The sequence below is a fragment of the Alexandromys fortis genome, unplaced genomic scaffold, assembly GCF_014885135.2.
Source record: "Alexandromys fortis isolate MF-2015 unplaced genomic scaffold, M_Fortis_MF-2015_v1.1 scaffold_343, whole genome shotgun sequence".
Classification (NCBI taxonomy): Eukaryota; Metazoa; Chordata; class Mammalia; order Rodentia; family Cricetidae; genus Alexandromys; species Alexandromys fortis.
The window spans coordinates 199341-219063 of NW_026068262.1; the positions used below are offsets into that span (position 1 = coordinate 199341).

Genomic DNA, 19723 nt, shown 5'->3' on the forward strand with positions numbered 1-19723 from the left:
GGTCCTAGAGCCCGAACAGGCTGGGCTGGGAGATGTTATGTGGTCAAAGAGGGAAGGGGGTCAGACGGAGGGGGCGGGGAGGGTTGTGGATGCAAGCTGGGTGGGATAGGAAGAGAGAGGAAGTATCGGGCAGAGTAGCCCCTGAGGATGACCAGGAAGTGTAGGAGGGGTGTCTGAGTTCCCTGTCCCGGGCTGCTGCCTGGGTCAGAAACTCACTCACCCCAGTGATGTCTCACCTGGTGCCTGGACGGGAACTCCTTGCTGCTAGGTGTCTCGTAAACAAAGGACCTACCTAGCTTGCTGTAGGCAGGCTAGCGGGGACAAAGGAGCTAGCACCCTCCCGTTTGCCCTGCCGATTCGGATTCGGTCCTAGAGCCCGAACAGGCTGGGCTGGGAGATGTTATGTGGTCAAATAGGGAAGGGAGTCAGATGGCGGGGGTGGGGAGGGTTGTGGATGCAAGCTGGGTGGGATAGATCCACACACATTCTTAATATGAGCACACACGCATGAATACATACATTCGCAAAAAACACACTGTACAAATTGTACATCTAGATAACAATTTTTAGTTATATGTAACATTTCAATCAGTGTAAATGAAATGAAGTGAAAACACATAGACAAATGAAATTTTCATATAGAATTTATTAATTAACCTTGATTAAAAATGGAAAATTCAAGTCACATTAATTTTGTGCTGCAGAGAAACTATACTTACGATACAGAGTTAAAGCTACAATATGATATTTAGTTTATTCTTGATGACTGAGAGTAGATTAAAATTCCCTCAAAATAAAACCTTAACACATCAGTGTTAGCAAGGAGTTTCCTTTGAGTAACCTCAGTAGCAAAGGAACATTTATGATATAAAATAAAAAAGAAAGAAAAAGAGAATTACTTTGGAAAAACCAATATATGGTGTAAAATGAACTTAAAGGAATCTATACTACCTGGCAACAGAAATGTCACAAGACTGTACATTTGTAATACCACTTATTTTACTTAAAATATAAGGAATATTGAATTGTTACTTGAACTATTAAGCAATTTAAGAAAAATCAGTATTTTATAAGAAACAATTACAGCTGCATCAGAATGGTGTCTTACACCATCTTTAAGTCCAGTTCAAGGGGGAACAATAGCCTCTGCTGACCACTGTAGGTATTAAAAATTCACACATACATGCATGATGATGCAATACTCAAAAAATAAATAAATAATTTTATTAAAAAGGAGAAAATTAACCTTTATAAAAAAATTTGGTGAGACTTTGACCTCAAGCTTTTCACCATATTAATTATTCTATTATCAGAACTGATTTGTACCAAAGGAGTAATTATGGGATAGACATTCATGATAAACTTCTGAACACTCAGCATGACTGGGTCGTACATCCACAACATGACTGCAGAGGATGAGATAATGAAGTCCACCCAGTATATGACCACAAAGCAAACCACCAGCAGCAAGATGGTCTGGGTGGCCCTTTTCTCAGGAGATGCTCTCAGGCGGCTGAGGCTGCGAAGATACCTGTGTTGCCTCTCATGTCTGAACAAGATGATCACCATGTATGCACTAGTGGCCAGCATAACGCCTACAAGAAATACATCTCTGGACATTGTCACTGTTAAAATCAGTGCCCAGATGATGTAGTTCATGGGGAAGAGTGAGCAGAACTTAGTGACCTGCATCTGCTTGGTAACACTCACATTGGTAAAAGCACCAGAATAGAGAAGCTGGTGGCTGATTAATGAAAAGTTAAATGACAAAATAAATAAGAATGCATAAATCATGTATTTTTTTAGTTTATATTTAAATTTTGCCAAATAAGAGGAACTGGGACTGATAGTGACCGCCTGGAACACACTCAGGAGGCAGGTGACACAGATGGAGAGGCCTCTCATCACTCTGCTTATGTAAAACGTTGTCTTACATTTTAGGTCATTCTCAATGTTCAGTGATTCAAATATGTCTGTAAGCCAAATATCTGTTCCAGTGAGGAGCAGCACCATGTGGATGAAGGCCAATATACAGGAGATCATGTCCGTGGGCTTAGGTCTGTGACCTATAATTATGAAAGTGTAGGAAAAAAAAAGAAACATATTGGCTAGTACTCCAAGTCCAGTTTGGAAATTAAGGACATTCCTTAATGATGGCATACGTTGAAATTGTATTCATCTTACATCATATTAAAAGCATAATTCATATACCTGAAAAATAATAGAGTATACATCAGAATTGTGATTCACTAGTCAGTGTGTCTATTATCATCATTCAATTGTCCCTACTTATTCTCAATTAACCTGTCTCTATAAGTTTTGACATTCCAGTCTGGACATCATAGCCACATTTCTATATACTTCTCCATGTATCTACCTGTGTATGTAGCATACTAGAGATGATAGACTGTGATAAAGGCATTCACAGTCACATCCTACACAGAATGCACAGTTTGTGGCCCTGCTACTCACCTAGGGATTAAGTCTTAAAAGCCAAATCCTATTGATTTACATTGCCTTGTTTTAGAGCTAACAACTAAAGCAGTAGTGATGAGCACAGTATATTGGCCACATTTTTACAACTGAGTAAAACTTACATTGATGTGGAAAATATCCACCAAAGAAACCCAAAACCGTGAAGTGAGTCAGTCTCATGTCGCATAATTTTACTATGCTTTATTTTGCAACTATCTCATGTTTTCAATCATAATTCTAATTGAATCACAGTGATTTCATGATAATACCATTCTTCTAATCATTAAAATATCTCCCTTTGTTCATATTTTCCTTTTCTTGTGTTCCTTTTTCTGTGAATTTTTACATCTCCTGGATCCGGAATTAAAGACATAGACACAGTTGGAGGCCATTATTACACTTTCCATAGCTTATTAATTTCATAGCCATTAATTATGGTTAGAAATGATCTTAAACATCAACAGTTTAATTCCCATCCATCAGCTTTTGGAACATTTCACTTCAGGTGTAAAGAACTAGCTGTCAAGACAAACATTGGTTTTCTTTTATTGAGGCATGTGAGAAAATGATTGATAGTAGGTTTCCTTTTGAATTTTCTCTTTTTGCCTTATGACTTTTTCAGCCATCCATATCGTTATTTCACCTACCTCCTACTGTATTTATCTCTCTACACCTTACCTAAGAACTCCCCATTAAAATTTCCCAATCAGCTTAATTGCAATCTGCGACTCCCCTATACCTTCTTCCCAGCATCTGCCATATTTACCTCTGTCCTCCCCCCCCACCAAGAATGTCCCCTTTTTCATTGCCCTCCTGAGATCTTTTGTGCTCTGCTATGTTCATCTCTAATGCACCCCACACCACCCCAGTCCTGTCCACGGCCCCAGTTCTGTTATCTGTCATTACTACAGGCTACACACTCATATCTGCAGATGTGGAGCTAGGAGCCTCCAACAGGTCTTTCACATGCTACACTAAGATAAACACATTTTCAACACATTGTGACAAACATGAGCTTGCCAAAGATGATCATATAGTGATCCTGGTTTGGAATTTCTGTTTTGTTTTGTTTTATTTTTTCTTTTTAAAGACAGTCTTTTCTATGCAGTGGAAACCAAGGACCCCAGTATTATCATACATCATCAATGCACAGACACTTTTATAATTTCAATCCACAGTCTTACCTTTGGTGTTTATGTTAGTTATTTGGACTGGGTACCAATATTGTATTTTGTCAAATTACAGTGACTCAGTACTTTCAAATGGCTTTGTGATAAAGAAATAGAGAGCTACTACACTTGCTCAGACTCTTATGAGAAAAGGAGTGCCCAATTATATCATCCAGTTAACTTGTATATTCCACACTTATAGATGGATGCATGCATGTGTGTGTAGAAATAATGGTGAAGTTAGTGTATGAGCCCAACCTATAATATCCCCACAAATATGACACCATAATTCACACATTTTATATTTACATGATTTTTGCTCTTAAAAGCTCAATCTAGTAAAAATATAAATTCATTTCAATTGTGGGAGCCAAACATCTGATTCTCCTACTAACATACATATACAGTAGCTACACAATGATATTCTGCTTTTTTAAAATTTCAGGATACAAGCTGGAAGATGACTCCGTGGTTCAAATCACTTTTTCTCTTGCAAAGGACATGGGTGACATCTCAGCAATGATGTGGTGGCTCATAAACATCTGTAACTCTAGGTCTGGGAGAGCCATTGCCCTTTCTGACTCAGGAATTCAAGTGGCACATAGACACATATGCAGGCAAAACTCGTATATGTAAAATAAAATAAATAAATCCTCAATAAAAAATATTAAATAAATAAATAGATGGAGAGATAATGAATAAGTAAGTAATGAATAATAAACACATACATGTTCCAGGATAGCACTTAATCCAAGACAAAGTCTCCAAAATTAAAGAATGGTAGCCCAATGCCATTTACAAAATTGAAAATGTATGAACCATATATGTAAAATCATTTTCATTAATTGTACATCTGTAACATATCTATATAGCACATCTAATATATGCAATATAAAAAGATGATAATATGAAGGAAAAGGTATTAATAATTTCTTTCCTTACCCCAAAGATGTTCTACAATCTATAAATTTCATATGCAATGACATGTAAATATCTATGAATTATATATAGAATTTCATCCATCTCCTAAGTGATCATGTGTCATCTTTCTGTGCAACTCAAACTGACTGACTGAGATTTGACCAAATATACCATTGGTACAAACTGAATTATTAACATATAAATGCAATGAGAAATGGTATTTGTTTAATTGGAAAAATAAATTGCAGTGCTGGGGCCTTTATGTCAGTTTCAATTACAGCATTTAGTTCTCAGTACTAAAACACAAAGTGTAGCCATAAACATTCACAATATACAGAAACCATCAAGATTTAATTGACCCAGACCAAGAGACCAACCTGTCTGCATGCAGCTGTCTGAGGAGATGTGCAACAATAAAAAACCTAGGGCTGCTTCATGGATACATAGCTCTACCTTCTTACAAGAAAAAAAATCTTGTAAGAAGAAACCCCTTCATTATCACAGTACTTGATTTTAGAACAGTCTTCTTTTAAGACTTATGATGATCTTTGTATTTTTCTTAGAGATTTAATAACATGAACATTAAAACATACTAGATCAAAAGCATCATTTTTTATTTTAAGTTTTACCATATTTAGTGAGTAATGACCTAAAAGCAGTGTGACTACTCAGAGAGAACATGGAGTGATTGTGTGACTTTTAGATGACAAGATACATGGTGCTGGCTGATGTGCTGTCCACTGTCAGCAACATTAAAAGTATTTGCAAATCTCAGGAAGATGAAGACCTTTGCCACACGAATCAGTTCAATGAGGAAATCTTTAGGAAATACAGGATGCCTTCAGGAATAACTAGTGACTAGCTTTTATTAAGATATTAATTCACAAGTATTACTTGATACAATTACATAATTAAAATGCATAAGTTATGATTTATGAAATTGAATTTAACTCACCTGCAACTGGAAGCATACAGACACTCACTAGAACTTCACAGTCAGAACATCTCAGTTCCCCTGCGATGAATCAGCAGCATCAGTGTCACTGCAGAGCCTGTGGGGAAGCAGTCAGACCCAGAGCTCCATCACAGGTCACACGTAGTAAGTCTGGGAAAGACATGAAAATGTTCACTGGAAATGTGTGTCTGTGTGTGCATGTGGGTGTGTTTGTCTGTCTTGGTGTGTGTGTGTGTGTGTGTGTGTGTGTGTGTGTGTGTGTGTGTTGTGTCTGTGTTTGTGTATGTCTAAGTCTCTGTCTTAGTGTGTGTGTGTGTGTGTGTGTGTGTATTTGAAATGCCTACCTGAACAAAGAATAGGTAATAGCACATTTTGTGCCGGGGCTGCTGTCATGAATATGTTTACAACAATAGAATGCAAAACTAAGTTATATTACATATTTCATGAAATAATAAACTTTAAGGAAAAAGGAGAGTGTGTCCTTTGTATTCTGTGTGACGTGATCAGGTCAGTGAGGGTCCTGCCTAGTGCCTCAGTGCAGACTTTTAGTGTGCATCCTGTGAAGCAGATGTAAATTCTGTAACGCTTGCGAACAGAAACTCCTGCTGCCATCGTCTGCTGTCATGCTGCTCATAACCAGTGCCAGTTATTAAGTGGCGTTTACTGCATAGTTTCTTCCATTCCTTAAACAAAATTGAACATTTTCTGATTTCCAGTGTAATTTTGTTGTATTTCTGTGTGTCTGTGGGGTGCTGTGTCGACCTGTAGTTCAGACTGGATTTAGTCAAACTCACGATGCTCATGCCTTAGCCCTCAAAGTGCCGAGATTGGAGCCATGTGCCGCCATGCCTGCCTTTACTTTCCATGTAAATTATGTATACGTTAGTAAGTGATATTGCAGCAACATAAAACTGGCCCAAGTCATTCAGCAGCTAAACTTCAATTTACTGGGCATTTTTTATGAATGTGTATTTTAATGAGCAATTGTATTTTCTTACTACTAGAGGAAACCTTGGGGATTTTGTCTTTAAATAATCTTATTCTCTGCAATAAGTAAAATTATTTTCTCACTGCTCATGAAAATCTTATTCAATATTGTATCAATATCAATGTTACAAATTTCAATTTAGAAGAGTTAAAATATTAAAGTTAACTTATTTCAAATAAAACACTCAGTATTCAAGTGAATTCTTCCAGTCTACACTTTTATAAGGATAACTTTATAAGTATTTAATAAATAAGTGATATGATATTCCCACACATATTGTAGATACCCAGAAATAATCTACCTTATTAGAAATCACTGCAATAGAATAAAAAAAAGTAAAAATTTTAAAACTTATTTATACAATATTTAAGATCATCCTATGTTTTAGTACGACATAAACGGAAACTTTTCTAAGAATTCCTAAGTATATGCAAAGTTAACACATCAAAAACTTACTGATAAACATTAAATCACTTACTATTTGTTGTACATTTTTGTCTTAAGTTTAATACACATAAATGCATGGTCAGTTAACTTGAGAAAAGTAGTAAATGACAAAAAACGTACCATTTAAATGTGATTTAGTATTATAAATGTACTCCTGCAAACAATAAATGTGTCTTCTTTGTTTTTGACACACTAAGTTATTTCAGGTGTTTTGTGACAAGAATGGAAAACTAAGACAGTAGGCATTAGTAGCTGTAGCCATGTTCTCAGAATGATTAGAGGACACACGCAGGAAGACAGTCAGATATGATCACTAAAATATTCCACTTGGGAGTCACTTTTTACATACGTACTCGTGTGCCTACATTGTAAAATTGAGAATTCATGATATTTTCATTCAATATATAACACACATTGATTGCCCTCACCTTGTTAGCCTTTCCTCCCTCCCTCCCCCCCCCCCCCCCTCTCTCTCTCTCCCTCTCTCCCCCTCCCTTTCTCCCCCCCCCCCCCCCCCCCCCCCCCCCCCCCCCCCCCCCCCCCCCCTCTCTCTCTCTCTCTCTCTCTCTCTCTCTCTCTCTCTCTCTCTCTCCCCCCCCCTCCATCCCTCCACTTCTACTAGGCCCTGTCCTCTCCAATAGCCCCACCTTCTATTGTCACACATATTATAGTCAGAGGTCAACGTAAGTGACATCTATGTTCCTTTACAAATCATTACATTGATGTGTTATGTCTAGAAGCATCTGTTGTGTTTGCTTATGACACAGTGTGGATCAAGAGCATTCTCTAATAATTTAATCACAGAAAATCCACATTCATTCACCACTCGCTTACAACTCTTACTATTAATGAATAGAAAAACCAACACACTCACCTGGCCAGGCCTTTGATAAACACCATGTAGAATGATGCTCTAAGAAGCAGTTATAAGGAAAAAATTTCATCAACTTATCTCCCCCTAGAAAAATAATTTTCATGTCATCCGTAGAGGAAAATTGTGATTTTGAAGTTGTTAGAAAGTGCCACCATCAAATGGGAAAGTGAACTTTCCTAATTCCAGGAAATCAGTGCAGTAGGAACAGCTGAGCTCTGGGTTTCCCATGTGTGAGCTATTCTCCCCAGGCCCTACAAGTCTGTGTAAATTAGCTGATCCCAGTCATTGTGAACAAAACAAAAGTAAAATAAAAATAAATAAAAGAAGTAGAAAAACATTTTTGCTTCCCTAAGGTATCCTTCCTGCTTCCAAAACATTCCTGGTAGCCTCCATACTTGTGTTCAATTATGTCCATAGCAGGATTATTTCTAATAACCAGAACCTGGGAACAATATAGATGCCTTTCAACTGAAGAATGATGGTACAATTACACAATGGTATACCAACCAGTGGTAAAAAAAAATGATATCTTGAAATTTTCAGGCAAATGGATGGGTCTAGAAAAATGTATGAGTGAAATAAATAAGACCCAGAAAAATGAATATAATATGAACAGATAATAAGTGACTTTTAAACATAAAGCCAAGAAAAACAAGCCTACTGTCCACAATTCCAGAGAACCTAGACATCAATAAGCATCCTAAGAGAAACATACAGAGATCTACAAAGGAAGGAGAAAAAGAAAAGTACTCCTGAGTAAATTGGAAGCTTGGGGTCACAAAAGAATAGAAGGGGAGAGGGATGAAGGGCAGAAAATGGAGAAAAATGTTAATAAAAACAATTGAAATAAAAATAATAAAAAAGAAAAGAAAAATACGTAATGAGACTGCAAGTTCAATTATAATAAGTGACTAATTACTACTCTGAATTTATTTATTATCGTAAACAGTAATAATAACTTTAAAGACTACAACTTTGCATTACATTGTCGAATGAACTGTACAGGTAAAATACTTTGAACAAGATTAGAAACATGTATAGTATGCTTTAACAAAATTAATCTCACATTCATGTCAACATACACCATATACAAATATACAATATACAAATGTCCAATCCAATGTCAAACATTTAAAGCCAGTAGTTGCTTTCTAAAAGTAGAATCAATAATCTACCTTTTATCTTGTCATATCTATATCATTCCCTTTATCTTTTAGAGTAGATTCCATAATCTGCCCTTTTATTCTATCATAATTATATCCTCTTTTTTTTTCTTTTTCAAAAAAAGAAACTTAAATCTAATTTTCTTTGTTTAGGTTTTTTCCATATTACCAGCAATCTTATAACCAACCCCCCCAAACAATGATAAATATCCACATTCTAGTGAGTGATTAAAAACCACACATCTTATCTCTTCAGAAGGTGGGTATAGTATTATTAATTTTACTTCCTGCTGTTTGTGGATGACAGTATCTTTAGGGAATCCTGAAAAGAAGATTTTTTTTTGGTTAATTATCAAGTCCAGAGACAGTAGCTTCATCATTTGTTGCTCAGTCTCTGAAGGACTTGTTATAAATCCTGGCTAGAGTAGTCTGTTAAGCTGCATACTCTCATGTAGCCACCTTAAATTGCCCTGAGCAGATTGTAGTCCAAAGATGATTTTGAAGGGGTGCTATCAGTTGAATGGTATAATACAGGTGGGATCATTGTTGTGAGACTTCAGAGATTACTGTAAGAGAATTTAATGTTCATTGTGGATAACTTGAACATTATTAAAATCAAAATGAAAATTTTAAATTCTGGCAGGCATATATTCAAATAAAGGTACCACAGACACAAAAATGGGTATGGGGAGAAGTAGAATTTTTCAAAGCACAGTTTTTATAACCTTGGTCCATAGATATTCATTTTCCTTCTTTCACATGCCAGGTAACTCTACTGATACAACACAGAAGCTGAATCTTTCTATTAACTGCATACTTGGATTAGAGAAGAGCACCACAGTTCAACTACAAAAAGTTTTGATTTTTAAGTTATCTTGGACTACATTATATTGAGAAGTAGGGAGATGTGTATGTTTAAGTAGTGCGATTTTACCCTGCAGAGAATATTGGTATCATAAATCAGATTTTTCTTTGTTTGGTGAGTCTTTCTGGATAACTATCCTTTCTTATTTAAGTGTCTAGATGTCCAAGGTCTCTTGACTTCTTGAAGATGGGTATTTTCTATTTTCCTGCAAAGAAAAGAACAAATGCCTGCCACAATGATTGTGATGTTTCCTTAGAACTTGTAGGATTGTCACCTCTGTGAATGAACTGCCATTTTTCTTTATCAAGGGGCTTCTCCTTTTCAAACCTAATCTTGGTTAATTTTGATGATACTCACAGCTTTTCTTCTCCTGTGAATATAAGGCAAAGCCTCTTCCCCAGTGTAGCACATCTCCTGGTTTCCATTCTGAGGTCAACACATTCTAGATGTACACTGGCTGACTTAAGTAAGAGGTTTTCATTATTGTCCAATGTCTCTCTGCAGCTATTGTTCCTTTTTTATTAGCATTAAAAAATTCCAGGTTAATAAAGCATTATGCAGTCTGTTTGTGGGGATATTTATCATTTCTTTTCCTTATTTAACCTTTGCTATTGACACGATTTTTTTTATGAAATTCTGAGGCCTTAAGCACTTTTACAATCAATAATTGATCGATTTCTGCCTCACCTTGTGCTGAGGACCTGGCAGACTCATATGGGATCAAATGTGTGCTATGCTCATGGGATGATGTCTATTCATGATTATATCTTGTAACTGAATAATCAAGTCAATTCTGTATCATCTGGCTTAAAATCAGTGGTTTAAATATGCAAAATAACTCTTTCTATATATTGTGAATCGATAACTGTGTTCAGATTTTCTTTAAAATTCCACAGTACCATGAGAATATCATATAATTCTGTCTTTTGAAGAGAATCATAAGGGATTTGTTCCACTTTACTTAAAATTTCAGATTTGTAACCTGCCTTTCCTGATTTATTTGCATCAGCACAGAATGTGGGGGCTCCAGTTATTTGTGTGTCCCATACAAAGCGAGGAAGCATCCAATTAGTTCTCCTTATAACTCAAATTCTCTCACTTTGCTGCCAGTTGTTATAAAATGTCTCTTAAATAGTTACTATGAGCTCTTTGCCAGGATTGACTTGCTTCCCATAATTTGTTAATTTCAGCATTAGTGAATGGTACCCCATTTTCTTCTAAGTCTATTTCTGCTAATTTACAAAGTTATGATTTTCCTTTTAATTTAACTCAGAGACCTTTTAATAAGTATTTAATTTTTTCTCAGTTTATGTGGTGAGAAAATCTGTTCTAAGATAACGTCTTCCCTTTGCATTACAGTTCCTGTAGGGGAATGTTTGGAAGGTAATATGACAAAAATGAAGTTAAGATTCAGATCCACTGGATCCACTTGTGACTCCTGTATTTTCTCTTTAATCAAAGTCAATTGCCACTTAGCTTCAGTTGATAGTTTTCTGAGACTATTTAAGATATTGTGACCATCTAAGGTTTTGTTTAAATTAATCAGGTCATTAGTTCTACCCTAATAGTGGGCCATAACTGGGAAATGTCTCCTCTAGTAGGAGACTACTTGTTTGTTCCTGGCTGCCCATACCCAAATAATAACACAGAAACTATATTAATTAAAACACTGCTTGGACTATTAGCTCAAGCTTCTTATTAGATAACACTTACATCTTGAACTAATCCATTTCTGTTAATCTATGTGTTGCCACGAGGCCTGTGGTTTACTGGTAAAGCTCTCTGGTGTCCGTCTCATGGGGTAGCTATGTGGCATCTTTCTGACTTTACCTACTATCTCTATATATCTCTTTCGGCCTGGCTATATTCTGTCCTGCTATAGGCCAAAGCAGCTATTTCATTAACCGATGCTAATAAAATATATTCATAGCACACAGAAGGGAAACTCACATCATTTTACTTTTTCTGTCTAAATTCAAAGGAAGATTTTAACATTAATATAGTAGAATTACATATACAAAACAGTATCAAGCAAGAATTACACTTACAATATTTTTATGGTCTAAAGTTTCATATCTAATTTATCTTTTATCAGAACTAAGGAAATTATAACTATCTGTCTTTAACTCCACCAAAGAGCCCAGGAGGATATGATATTACATAAGTACACAGGAAGTGCATTGTAAGCAACTTCCAAAATTCTAGAATTGACAGAGACATCTTGATGCCTAAACAGTCAATCAAAGTTCTTTTGTAACTTTGGAGCATCCATCTTCAAGACCCATAATATCTCACAGACTTTTCCAAGAAGCACGGAATTTGAAAGACTGTTCAGTCACTTTGTTCTGTGTCCTGAAGAATGTCTGGCAAACTCTTTAATGAAGCACAAATCCTTAAGGACTGTTTCATCTTCTTTAGGCAAGTTCAGCAGTCATTTTTCTGTGGGTCCTGCATGTCCAGTTTATACAGAATACCATCAAGCAGTTCAGGCAAAAGCAGTTTCTTCCCCCAAATGGCTAGGAAACCCCAAAAGGAGCCTCTGATACCCATTTATCCCTTTGTAGTAATTGGTGCTATCAGAAGCAGACATGCCTCACTGTTGAGAAAAGTCTAAGTTCTTAAAACATTTAAGTGCCAAATTCTGTAGGTCTTTGACATTTTGAAGATTATCTATTTGACTGGAATATATCTCTGTATATCTATAAAATGTAACTAATATAATTAAAAGTTTGATTATTTTAGATGACTGCCTATTATAATTTTAAATTATATTTTACATTTTTAAAGGAGCTACTTAAATATAATATCATAAACAAGAGTAGAAGTATTCATACAACAAATTTGACCTTAAATTTGCATTATAAAAGAAGTCCATAACAAAGAAAAATATTCATCTCTATATCATATCCCCCTTGTTATTTTTTTTTTTTTGGAATTGACTGTGACGATTACACACTTATGATCAACCCACTTAAATGAAAACAAACATTTATAAACAATAAAGTTGGGAATTTGGGCTTTGTTTTCTCCAAACTGCCCTCCTGCTCTTCATTAAGTAAAGTATTTTTAGGGTTCATGGAGACTTTTCAGGGAATCTTTTACCATCAAACCACATTAGCCCAGAAGGAATTCACAGGTTCTTATCTTCTATGTAAACAAAAGCAGGACCTCTTTACCAAAGGAACATATTTTTCGACTCAAATTTTGAAGTCATCATACATTTATGTTGGCTTAACTTGGCAGTCCCAAGAATCAAATGTCTCTCAGAGTCAAAAAAATCAAAGAAAACAAAATTATATATGACTCTCTGTGTATATTCCATTTTTATATGGCTTGTTTTTCTTTACTCTTTATTCTATGACTATCTGTGTTCTTTTATATAACTTTCAGTGGCTCTTTAAAGATTTATTTTTTAAAAATTTACTTTTTTATTGATTTTTATTGAGCTCTATATTTTTCTCTACTCCTCTCCCTGCCTATCCTCTCCCCTTCAACCCTCTCTCAAGGTTCCCATGCTCTCAATTTATTCAGGATATCTTGTTTTTTTTTTTCTACTTCCCATTTAGATTAGATCTATGTATGTCTCTCTTAGTGTCCTCATTGTTGTCTATATTGTGATTTATGGGCTGGTTTTCTTTGCTTTATGTTTAAAAATCACTTATGAGAGAGTACATGTGATAATTGTCTTTCTGTGTCTGGGTTACCTCACTTGAAATAGTGTTTTCTAGCTCCATCTATTTTCCTGCAAAACTCAACGTGTCATTAATTTTTTCTGTTGTGTAGTACTGGAGTACAACATTTTCCTTATCCATTCTTCGGCCAGGGGGCATTTTGGTTGTTTCCAAGTTCTGTCTATGACAAACAATGCTGCTATGAACATAGTTGAGCACATGTCCTTGTGGCACAATTGAGCATCCTTTGGACATATATCCAAAAGTGGTATTACTGGATCTTGAGGAAGGCTGTTTTCTAATATTCTGAGAAATCACCACACTGAAATACAAAGGGTTTTACCAGCTTGCATTCCCACCAGCAATGAAGAAGTGTTCCCTTTCTCCCCATAAACTCTCCAGCATAAGTTGTCATCAGAGTTTTTGATCTTGGCCATTCTTACAGGTGTAAGATGGAATCTCAGAGTTGTTTTGATTTGAATCTCTGATGACTAGGGCTGTTGAACATTTCCTTAAGTGTCTTTCAGCCATTTTAGATTTCTCTGTTAAGAGTTCTCTATTTAGGTCTATACTCCCTTTTTTATGAGATTATTTGTTCTTTTGATGACAAATTTCTTGAGTTGTTTGTATATTTTGGATATCAGACCTCTGTCTGATGTGGGGTTGTTGAAGATCTTTTCCCATTTTGTAGGCTGTTGTTTTGTCTTCGTGACTGTGTCCTTTGCTTTACAGAAGCTTTTCAGTTTCAGGAGGTCCCATTCCTTAATTGTTTCTCTCAGTGTCTGTGCTGCTGTGGTCATATTTCGGAAGTGGTCTCCTGTGTCAATGTATTCAGGTGTACTTCCCACTTTTTCTTCTATAAGTTTCAGTATGGCTGGCTTTATGCTGAGGTGTTTGATCAATTTGGACTTGAGTTTTGTATATTGTGAAAGATGCAGGTCTCTTTTCATTCTTCTACATGTTGATATCCAGTTGTGCCAGCACTGGCTATCATATGCTTTCTTTTTTTCCACTTCATATTTTTTGCTTCTTTGTCATAAATCTGGTGTTCAAATGTGGTGTTTGGATTAATATCTGGGTCTTCTACTTTGTTCCATTGGTCCTCCTGTCTGTTCTTACGCCAATACCTGGCATCAAGCTCTATTATTGAATTACAGTAATAAAAGCAGTTTTGTATTGGTATAAAAACAGACAGGTAGACAAATGAAATTGAATCAAAGATGTGGTTATTAAGCCACACACTATGAACACCTGATTTTTGATAAAGAAATAAAAATTATATACTGGAAAAATAAAGCATCTTTAACAAATGGTGCTGGCATAACTGGATGTCAGTATGTAGAAGAATGCAAATAGATCCATATCTATCCCCATGCACAAAACTCAAGTCCAAATAGGTCAAAGACCTCAATATAACTCCAGTCACACTGAACCTCATAGAATAAAAAGTGGGAAGTAGCCTTCAACACATGGGCAAAGGAGACCACTTCCTAAATATAATAGCAGTAGCACAGACACTGATAGCAACAATAAAAAGTGGGACCTTCTGAAACTGAAACTGTTGACGTAAGTCACAAAACAATCCCACTCAAGTTTGGAATTATGATTAATAAAAGGGTTATTTATTTAAGGGGAAAACTTACAGATCATTGTAATAGACAAAAGCCCTCTGCATGACCAGGAACAGAGTCTAGTAGCTGGAAGCTGAGCCAGAAGCAAGAGAATGAGAGCAGGGCTTCCTCTGCTTTTTAAAGCAAAAAAGACCATGCCCAAGTGGGCTGGTATCATAAAGGCTATTGGCTGAAGGAGTGGAAGGAGCTCCTGCAGCAACTCTCCCTTTTGTTTAAATAAGAGAGTTCCAAACCCGATACAAAACAATATACACTAGGAACAGATATCAAGTATAAGATTAGGATCACAATCAACATAAACAGTATTAAGCAAGGAACATATGCTAAATATTTTAATAAACATTCTATCCTAAGGAGTCTAAGTCTTGTATTGGAAATGGCTTGGCTAGATCATAAAAGGACAGTAACTATGACTATCTAATCTTCAATTCCATCGAAGTCCTGAGAAGGGAGATAATATTACTTGAGCAGGCAGGAAGTACAATCAAGCAGCTTCCAAAGTGAGCAATATATGACAGAGACAACTAGCTGCCTGAGCAATCATCCAAAGTCTCATTTTGCAATGTTGAAGCAACCAACTTTGGTTATGGCCTAGTATAATTGACAGACTATTTTCAGAGGCAGGAAAATTTTCAATTGCTGAAAAATACCTTCAGTAATATGGCAGGATACATGATTAACTAAAAAAAAAATCAGCAGCCCTCTTATATACAAATGATAAACGGACAGAAAAGAATTTAGAGAACATCATCATTTACAATAGCCACAAATAATATGAAATATTATGGAGCAGCTATAACAAAACAAGTGAAAAACCAAAATGACAAGCACATTAAGTCTATGAAAAAAGAAGTATAAGAAGATATCAGAAAGTAGAAATATCTTCCATGTTCTTGTATAGGCAGGATTAAAATAATAAAAATGACAACCTTACCAAAAGCAATCTACAGGCTCAATGAAATCCTAATCAAAATCTCAAAATACAGGCCTCAAAAGAACAATATGGAAAATTAAAAAACACAGGATAGTTAAAGTAATCCTATACTTTAAAGGAACTTCCAGAGACATCACCATCCCTGACATCAAGCTCTACTACAGAGCCATAGTCGTAAAAACAGCCTGGTCTTTCATAAAACCAGACACGTGGATCAATGGAAACAAATTGAAGATCCTGAAATGAAACCACACACCTATGAACACCTAATTATTGACAAAGAAGCTAAAACTATGCAATGGGAAAAAGAAAGCATCTTCAAGAGTGGTGCTGACATAACTAGATGTCATCATGTAGAACATTGAAAATATATCCATATCTACGACCATGTACAAAACTCAAGTCCAGGTGATCAAAGACCTCAACATAAATCCAGGTACACTGAACCTGATAGAACAGGAAGTGCAGTTAGCCTTGAATGCATTGGCACAGGAGCTCACTTCCTAAATGTAACACCAGCAGCATAGACATTAAGAATCAATGAATGGGACCTCTTGAAATTTAAAGTCTTCTATAAGGCAAAGGACACTATAAATAAAATAAAATGACAGCCCACAAATGGGAAAAAATCTTCACCAACCCCACATCTGATAGAGGGCTAATCTCCAAAGTATATAAAGAAATCAAGAAACTAGACATCAAAATACAAAATAATCAAATTAAAAATGGGGCACAGATCTAAAGAGAGGATTGTTAACACAAAGGTCTCAAAAGGCCAAAAGACATTTAGGGAAAGGCTCAACATCCTTAATCATCTGGGAAAGGCAAATTAAAATGACTCTGAGCTACCTATGTTAAACCAGAATGGTAGGAATGGCAAAATCAAAAACACATCACACTTCTCTCACTTGGGCTGGCTACACTCCCCATTAGCTTCTTTCCTCAGCAGGTATCACATGGCTCTAGCATCTTCAACAGCCTGGGGTCTCTGAGGCAATCCAGGTTTGACTTTCACAGCTTCATAACATGGCCTCTCTAGGCCTCCATGCAGTGACACCTGTGCCTGGCCTCAGCAGCTTTCCTCAGTCACAGAGGGAGATTCCATAACCTCTTTCGTCTAACCTCCATCTAGAGCCAGAACCATGTGACCAAAGCTGCCAAATTCTGCTGCCTTCTGGGGCTGTGATATGGTCCCTCTCTCAATGACATCTTCACCAGCTTTCTGTTTTCTATGGTTTCCTTCACTGCCAAAGCTTAGCTTTCTTGGAACTAACTGACAGGAATGAGAAACTCTATTGAGAATATACCATATGAATAAAACAAGTAGTTTTTTTATTATCAATAAAAGAAAAAAACTAAGTGGAGTGTGGTGTTGCACACTTGTAATCCTGAGCTGGAGAGCCAGAGACAAGAAAATACCTGGGATATCATCTTGTGCTATTTGGCAATCCAAGGGTCACTGGAGACACTATAAAAACCAAGGTGAGTAGCTTTTAAAGAAACACAGCAAACATTGTCTCCTTGCCTCAGCGTACACATGCACATACATCCTTCATCTGTGCACACAAACGTGAATACACATGTACACAAAAACATACTGTACATCGTATATAAACAATGTTGTTTTACTAATAATATGTCAATATTGATGAATTATAAATACACAGACACATGGAATTTTCATATAAGATACATTAAGTAATTGTGGTAAAAAAGGAAAATTTAAATTCACAGGATTTTTGTGTATCCTGAGAAACTAGACTTAGGAAAGAGTATTAAAGTTGCAAAAGGACATTTAAACTATTTTTGGTGGCTGAGAATAGATTAAATTCCCCTCAAAAGAAAAATGTAAAATGTCAGCACCAGCAAGCAACTTTCTTTAAGTAACCTCAGCATCAGGAAACATTATGAAATAAAGTAAAGAGGAGAGACTAAGAGAAGTCCTGTGGAAATTACAACTTATTGTATACAGTGAACTTAAAAAAATCAGTAGCACTCGGCAGCAAAAATGTCACAAAAATTTCCATGTGTAATACCACAATTTTCTTTAAATTATTAAGAATCTTGATTTGCTACTTGAACTATTACAGAGTTTAAGAAGAATAAGTTTTTGGAAAAATTAGTTGTGTCTGCACCAGAAGGAAGCCTCACAAACATTTGTCTGTATTTAGCTCACGAGCTCAGGGACAATGGCCTCTTCTGAACTTGTAGGCATCAAGAATTCACACACATATAGATGCTGACACAATACTCATAAAAAGAATAAATAAATCATTTTACTAAATATGAGAAAAATTATCTCTTCTTGAAAATATGGTGGCACACAGACTGTATTTGTTTCAGCATATTGGTTATTCTGATATCAGAACTGATTTGTACCAAAGGAGTAATTATGGGATAGACATTCATCACAAACTTCTGAACACTCAGCATGACTGGGTCGTATATTCATAACTGTGTTGCAGCGAATGAGATGATGAAGTCCACCCAGTACATGACCACAAAGCAAACCACCAGCAGCAAGATGGTCTGGGTGGCCCTTTTCTCAGGGGATGCTCTCATGTGGCTGAGATTGTGAAGATGCTTGTGTTGCCTTTGATGTCTGAACAAGATGGTCACCATGTATGCACTTGTGGCCAGCATAATTCCTACAAGAAATACATCTCTGGAGATTGTCACTGTTAAAATCAGTACCCTGATGATGTAGTTCATGGGAAGGAGTGAGCAGAATTTTGTGACCTTCATCTGTTTGTTCACATTCACATTGGTAAAAGCAACAGAATAGATTATTTGGTAACTATTAAATGACAAGTTGAAAGATCAAATAAATAAGAAAACATAAATCATGTACTTTTTTTAGTTTGTATTTAAATTTTGCCAAGAAACAGGAACTGAGACTGATAGTAACAGTCTAGAACACACTCAGGAGGCAGGTGATGCAGATGGAGAGGCCTCTCATCACCCTGTTTATATAAAAATTTTCTTACATTTGAAGTCATTCTCAATATTTAGTGCCTCATGTATGTCCCAAAGCAAAACATCCACTCCAGTGAGGAGCAGCCCTATGTGGATGAAGCTCAGTTGACAGGAGATCAAGTCTGTGGGCTTAGGTCTGTGACACAGAATTATAAAAGTATAGAAAACAAGAAGAATCGTATTAGCCAGGACTCCAAGTCCAGCTTGGAAATTAAGTACAATTCTAAATGAGGACATATGTAGAAATTGTATTCACCTTAAGAACAGAAAATTTAAAAAAAGGATATTTATGCCCTGGCAATACTGAATCATGCATCAGCAGCCCATATATGGTGATTCTGTTCACTTTGTCCATCTTGGATTTCATGGTCTAAGTTGATGGGGACGACTGACCAAGTATCTTCTTCAAGAAGGATCCAGGTCCCAATACAGATAATTGTGGAGACCCAGTTCAAATATCTGAAAAATATAATGAGTATTTACCAAACTTTTGTTTCACTGGTCAGTGTGTCTATATCACCTTTCTTTTTTGTGTATTTATTCTTGATTAACCCATCTTTTTAATTTTTGAAGTTCCACATTAGACATGGCCTAAGTTTCTAAATAGCCTCAATATCTCTCCTGAACATACAACATATTGAGCATGATAAATGC

General features: G+C 36.1%; 1 protein-coding gene and 1 pseudogene across 1 annotated transcript; both read right to left on the reverse strand.

Moving 5' to 3' along the window:
• Positions 1-1248: 1248 nt before the first annotated feature.
• LOC126494438 (vomeronasal type-1 receptor 48-like) lies at positions 1249-2160 on the reverse strand. The gene has a single exon (XM_050131805.1). The coding sequence runs from the start codon at positions 2158-2160 to the stop codon at positions 1249-1251; it is 912 nt and encodes a 303-aa protein (XP_049987762.1).
• A 16228-nt stretch (positions 2161-18388) lies between these two features.
• On the reverse strand, positions 18389-19330 carry LOC126494443 (vomeronasal type-1 receptor 90-like; annotated as a pseudogene).
• Positions 19331-19723: the final 393 nt, after the last annotated feature.